General features: G+C 45.0%; 1 protein-coding gene across 1 annotated transcript; it reads right to left on the bottom strand.

Moving 5' to 3' along the window:
* Positions 1 to 263: 263 nt before the first annotated feature.
* On the bottom strand, positions 264 to 1,211 carry LOC142002031 (olfactory receptor 52E4-like). The gene has a single exon (XM_074977820.1). The coding sequence runs from the start codon at positions 1,209 to 1,211 to the stop codon at positions 264 to 266; it is 948 nt and encodes a 315-aa protein (XP_074833921.1).
* Between the last annotated feature and the right edge of the window lie 5,521 nt (positions 1,212 to 6,732).

Raw genomic sequence — 6,732 nt, 5'->3', positions numbered from 1 at the left:
GCTGGCATTTCACTTTTGATAGCATATCTTTTCTTTTCAACAAACTTCCTCATTTTAGTATGTGCCCCATTTCTGAAATTAAATGCTCCCATGTTGTGATGCTGTAGTGCTTTTCCCATCACAGGGATGTTAACATTAATTATATTACAGTGAGAGAAGGGATTCTAGGCCTCTAGTTATCAGCAGTTAAAGGTTCCTTCATCACTTCACCATCAATCTCTTCACTCATCTCTGTCTCAGAGCCAGAGCAACCATGGAAGACTTTAGGACCGTCTATGAGTAAAGAGGTGGAACAGTCTGGTCTGGATCTGTTTTGTCCTCACCCCATAGATGATGGGGTTTAACGTGGGGGGCATCAAGAGGCACAAGTTGGAAATGAGAACGGAGAACTGCAAGGCTCCGTTCTTTCCCAATCGGGAGCTGAGGGAGGTAAAAAGGCCAGGGATGTAGAAGGCTAAGATGACAGCAATGTGGGAGCCACAGGTCTCAAAAGTCTTGATCCGCGCATCCTTCCTGGGGAGCCTGAAGATGGCCCTGAGTATCAGGGTATAGGAGAGGGCAATAAAAATCACATCCAGACCCGTTACGCAGAATGCAACAAAAAGTCCATAGTAACTACTGACACGAATATCAGCACAGGCCAGGTTTACCACAGCTATGTGTGTGCAGTACGGCTCAGGGATGATGTTGGTTCTGCAATATGGCCACTGCCTTGCCAGGAAGAGATAAGGCACTATAAGCACACCACCACGCAGCACCACGGCCAGGCAGAGCTTGGCCACCAGAGAGTTTGTCAGGATGGTGGAATATCGTAGGGGGTGGCAGATGGCCACATAGCGATCAAACCCCATGGCCACGAAGATCCCAGACTCTGCCATTGAGAAGCAGTGAATGAAATACATCTGCATGAGGCAGGCATTGAAATCAATCTCCCTGCAATTTATCCAGAAGATTGCCAACATTTTGGGCAGGACAGATGTGCATAGGATCAGGTCAGTGATGGCCAGCATGCAGAGGAAATAGTACATGGGCCCGTGGAGACTTGGCTCTGTCTTCACAATGAACAGAATTGTGACGTTTCCCACGATGGCTATGATGTACATGGTGCAGAAGGGGATGGAGATCCAGACATGGTCTGTCTCCAGGCCAGGAATGCCCAGCAGGATGAAGGTAGATGGGTTTGTGAAGTTGTTTCTGTTGGTATGTGACATGGAAATGTCGTCCAACTCCAGCCAGAAGAATGTCACCTGTTGTTCCTCTGATTGCTTGTATATACCCAGGTTCTTTGGTGATGATCACAGGAGACATGCCTGGAGGGAGAGACAAAATTAATATGAATCATCGCATGCACTGCTGGAGGCAGTTCTCATTGGTGAAGCAGATTGGTCAATTTTATTTCATGCTGCTCCATGTGTATGTATTTCCTATATACTGTGATTTGAGAAATGTTAATGGGTATCAGGAGGAATCACAAGTGTGGATAGAAATTCATAAGTACCTAAAAGGGCCAGACAAGCAGGAGAGACAAGACAAAAAAAAAAATCTCCTTAACCTCTGAGGAGAAGAAGAAGCAAACGGCTTAAATTGCAACAAAGTAGGTTTTGGACGGACAATAAGAAAACATCCTAAATTGTGAGTCTGATTCAACACTGGAATAAATTGTGTTGCAAGTTTGTGGTATCTCCAACATTGGAGATACTTAAGAGCAGCTTTGACAGGTTTCTGCCTGTAATTATCCAGATGGCCTTTGGTCAGGCTGTGAGGGCAGGGGACTGGACTTGATGACCACTTAACGTCCCTTTCATTTCTAGTACTCTAGTTCTATGATTCCTTAATGGCATCAGCAATGAGCTATTTGTTTGGAGAGGACAAAGTAATCCTTGTGTCTGTCCACTGAGCCTCAGGATCAAGGTGGGGTGTGAGGGTCTTGAAACAGTCCACAGAAAGCTGCATGATTTTAAGAGCATCTTGGGTGGGCTCTGCAGGCCATGATGTAGTAGGGTCCTTCTATTTGCATTGAGATGATTAAGAACGCGAGATATCTGAGTGGTTCTTATCTTCTGTGGAGGCTGAATGTGCAAGAAGACAAGGAGCCAGTCAGCTAGATGGGCCTGTTTTATGTTGAAATTCAGACTGGATGATCTACTGGTCCGTTCTGGCCTCAAACCATAAGGGTAGATCTACACAACTAGAGAAAGTCATTTTCTGATATTTACTTCTAGCTAAACCATTAGCATAGCCAGAATTGACTCTTCAGAATTGATTTTCTTTCCCAGTGGGTGCTTGCTGTTCAGGGACGAGGGAGGGGCAGGGCTGTTGCTGAGCGGCCTAGCAGCTGGAGTGTACTGCAGGCGGACAGGGGTGCAGCAGGGCCCAGCTGGAAGGTACAGCCGCCGGTAGCATGCATTAACCCCCCACCCATCTGATGGCCTATATTTCTGGTAACACTGATATAAGGACCAACCCTGATGGCTGAGCCCAGAGAGGTCTATTTTGACGCAACTTAATAGGTGCAGCAAGATTGATAGCAGTGCAACAATATTGTGGTAAGCATAGATTAGCCCTAAGAGTCTATCAATAAAAGAAGTAGATCAGGCATTTATATTTACTGTATCCCATAACACAGTCAAAGGAACATTCAATTGCATTGAAATTCTGAACACATAAAACTCAAAAAAGAAAATCATTTCAATAATATTTTGCCTGTGGAACTTCTTGTCACAGACGTTCCTGGAGCAAAGAGTTTACCACAGAATCTTGTGGCTTCAAGTGACCTCAGGAGTTCATCTAGCCCCCTTTCAGGAAGTTGAAGGCTGCTATGAAATCACCCCATCCTTTCTATATCGGGGAGGGTTGGGGGCAGAACTGGACTCAATATTCCATATGTGGCATCACCAGTGCCAAGTAGAGGGGAATAATAACATCTCTAGCTCTTCTGGAAATGCTCCTCTTAATCCACTCCAATATGCTGTTAGCCTCCTTGGCTAGAAGGACACGTTGTTGACTTATAGCAGCAACGAAGGGTCCTGTGGCACCTTATAGACTAACAGAAAAGTTTAGAGCATGAGCTTTCGTGAGTTAACTCACTTCTTCAGATGCTGGTCGTTGTTGACTTATGTAGTACCTAGCGGTACTGAGACTTCATGTGGGGTGAGTGAAGTCTCTGTGCTACAGCCTCAGCTGAGAGGCATCTGGCCTTTAGCTTGCGGCAAACTGAAGGGCTTTAGAACCTATGTTCATAGGTTCCCTCCCTGGTACCAACAACCCCAGGTGTGTTGGCATTACAACTGGCATGTTGGCTGGGAAGAACTGCCAGAAGGTCTTAGATGCTTGGGATGTGCTTCCTCAGCCTAGGAAAGCATGTAATACCCAGAGGTACTGAGACCTCATCTGGGGTGAGTGAAGTCTCTGCTCTACAGCTGCAGCTGAGAGGCAGCTGGTGTTTAGCTCATGTGGTAGAGCGTGGGGCTTTAGACCCTCTACTAGCAAGTTCTATCCCTGGTGCTGGCAACCCGGGTCTGTTGGCATTATGCTTATATGCAGCCTGTCATCCACTGTAATCCCTAGGTCAGTTTTTGATGTACTGCTGCTTAACCAGTAGGTCCCCAGCCTGTAACAGTGCCTGGGATTCTTCTGTCTGAAGTGCAGGACTCTGCACTTCTCCTTGCTAGCCCTCATCAGATTTCTTTCGGCACAATCCTCCAACTTATCTAGTTTACTCTGGACCCTGTCCCCACCATTCAGAATATCTAACTCTTCTCTCAGTTTAGTGTCATCTGCAAATTTTATGAGGCTGCAAATAATCCCCTCATCCAGGTTCTTAATAAAGGTGTTCAACAATACCGGCCCTAGAACCGATCATTGGAACACTCCACTTGAAACTGACCACAAACCAGACATTGAGCCATTGATCACTACCCATTGGGTCTGACTGTGTAGCCAGCCTTCCATCCATCTTACAGTCAATGTATCCAATCCATACTTCCTTAACTTATGGGCAAGAAGGTTGTGAGGGACTTTATCAAATGCTTTGAAAAACTCAAGGTATATCACACCCATTGACTTTCGCACGTCCACAGAGACAGTTACCTCATCAGAGAAGCTAATCAGATTGGTCAGGCATAACTTGCCTTTGGTGAATCCATGCTGACTGCTTGCTGGAGAGTGAGGTAAGGCTGACTAGTCTATATTTCCCTGGATTGTCTGTCTTTCTTTTTTAAAGATGGGCACTATATTTGCCTTCTTCCAGTCATCCGGGACCTCTACCCATGTCCACAAGTTTTAAATCATAATAGCCAAAGGTTCTGCAAGGACAAGTGCCAATTCCCTCAATATCCTTGGATGTGTTAGATCTGTACTCTAGCTTTTCTAAATAGTTGTTAACCTGTTCTTTACCCACCGAGGGCTACCCACCTCCATCCCATACTGCATAGCCTAGTGGGAGCTGACCTTCTCTGTGAAGACTGAGGCTTAGTTGAATGGGATTCAGAAATTAATAGGATATTGTTGGTGATCCTGGTACATCTTATTTAAATAAACTATCTCACAATCTGAAGTTGAGAAAAATCACTTTCAGTATGTTTGTTTGCTGAATTTCAGGTGGTTGGACTGAAATTTCCCGTGTGGGGAGTATGCTTTGGGCTGATTTGTTTTTGTAAATTTCAGGCATATCAGTTCATCCAGCTTCTGGAAGGAAGCTAGGGGAGAAGATATATTTCCCACACTGTCAAATTCTCAGAAGTGTTCCAGAGGGGAACCCAAGAACCTTCCTGCTTTCCAGCACACAAAAGTCAAGTAACAGCCTCCCTCTGAAGGCCAGAATGCTGGAATGCAGGATGAGATGGTGACATTCTCTGTGCATTAACACACAGCTGACTCTAGAACTGTTTACCCCATTCGTACTCCAAAGGGTATTTTGCCTCAATAGGATCTAAATAACTGTGGACCGAGACCATAGAATATTATCTTCTACATCTACTGGCATCTTTTATGCTAAAGTAACCATTTTGCAACTAAAGTGCTGCTTCCTTGGGGCTAGAGGTGATAATGCTAGAATAAAACTCATCCACCTGGCTCAAGGCCTCACAAGTGTTTCGTAGCTATGCATATCGGAAAAGATGATACACTTACTCTCTGTCTCATCCTTCAAATGCAGCAGTGGGTTTATCAAGCAGATGAACTCCTCAGCAAAGGAAATTCTGAGCTGGAAGTGACTTCCCTGGAAATCCCCCTCAGGCAGCCCCATAGCATCTGCAGCAGCATCCTACTCTGTTAGCTGACATTGGAGTGTGTGTTATTTATATTATAGTCCTGCGAAGTCCCAGTGGGTTCACTTCACCCCTGTGGGAGAAGCAGCATCTAAATATAAATAATCTGGAGAACAGAAACTCTCTAGTCAGTAACTAGCCAATGACTATTTCCATATGAGTGTTTTTTTGTATTTATTGAGCTTCAGAAGTAAACACTTATGGGACTTTCCCAAAGGGAGATGAGACCTCTTAGGCTCTGTGCTAAATTAAGGATAAATTGGCTTTTTTATGCCTTTGCAAATATTGTAAATTTTATTGTTGATCACCAAGAAAAATAGAGACAAAACCTAGGTCTCCATGGGGCTCTTGTACCCTGTAAATGCCCAGGGGCTATAGGTAAACAGTAATATATCGATGTGGAGAAATATAACTTATGGGACTCAAAACCACTTTCTGCAGCTACATGGGTCTGCCCCTAAGGGACCACAGTCACTATCACTTCAGTGTGTATCAGCTTTCACTGATGCATCTGTCAAAGCTATTAAAGGAAAGTAACAATGACAATATCCTTCACACTGTATCAGGTGAAAATTTCTGAGGGAGGCCATGGTTTGTGCTAAAGACCCCCTATTCAAATCCTAAAGTCTGGTGTAGGTGCCCAAGCAACCACATTCTGAGGAGAGGCCCTGCATATGAGAACTGGGACATGGAGGCCTCTCCTCCCCTACCCAGGCTGGTACTCAAAAAAAATGTGTCATTGCTTTATGCTGTTATTGTGTCTTCTGCTTTAAGCTTCCAGACAAGCACCTCAATGTACCTGTGTGAACGTGCCATCGTTATTGTTGTGGACACATCATCCACCCAATTAGACACACAGATGTTATTGCAAGTCTGCTTTGTTTCAATAATTCGTTAAGGAAACCACCTGTGTTAGAAATAAAATGTTCTGTAAGCAATGGGCAGGGACACCCTGTAACCTTTTTAGACTATTGCCTTATTGTGCTCATTTCGTCTTGCTACTAGGACATCTCCAGGCTTGGGTAACACCCATGGGGCAGTTGCCCCCCGCCCATCAATAATCTATATAATCAGTTGTAAGTATTGTCTGATGGTGATCACTGAGCCTAATACGTGAAGTGACACCCCACCAGCACTGTGTGTAATAAACCCTCCTGCTTGCTTCATGAAAAATGTCCAGGCCTTTTTCCAGCACACAGACAGGACAACTGAGGCCCAGACTTGTTAAAGTACCATAGCATCTGAGAAACAGGGTGATAGAGGGAACAAGGCATCATGACTTACCTGCCATAACCACACTCTGCTTCATGCCAAGAGGGAACCTGACACCTATTCTGGCAGGGAATGTTTGTTGGATGGGAAGGAGAGGACAGCCGGGAAGAGGGAGACTGGTCCTTCCCCTTCCTGTCAAGGTGTATCTGAGCTTTTCCAAACCAGCCCGTGTTCCTGAGCTCTGCACACCTGT

The sequence above is a fragment of the Carettochelys insculpta genome, chromosome 1 (assembly GCF_033958435.1).
Source record: "Carettochelys insculpta isolate YL-2023 chromosome 1, ASM3395843v1, whole genome shotgun sequence".
Classification (NCBI taxonomy): Eukaryota; Metazoa; Chordata; order Testudines; family Carettochelyidae; genus Carettochelys; species Carettochelys insculpta.
The sequence above is the reverse complement of the archived record's forward strand: the minus strand, read 5'-3'. Positions and strand labels throughout refer to the sequence as shown.

What these genes read in the sequence shown, in the direction of transcription:
- LOC142002031 (XM_074977820.1), bottom strand. Translation starts at nt 1,211, where the DNA reads ATGTCACATACCAACAGAAACAACTTCACAAACCCATCTACCTTCATC.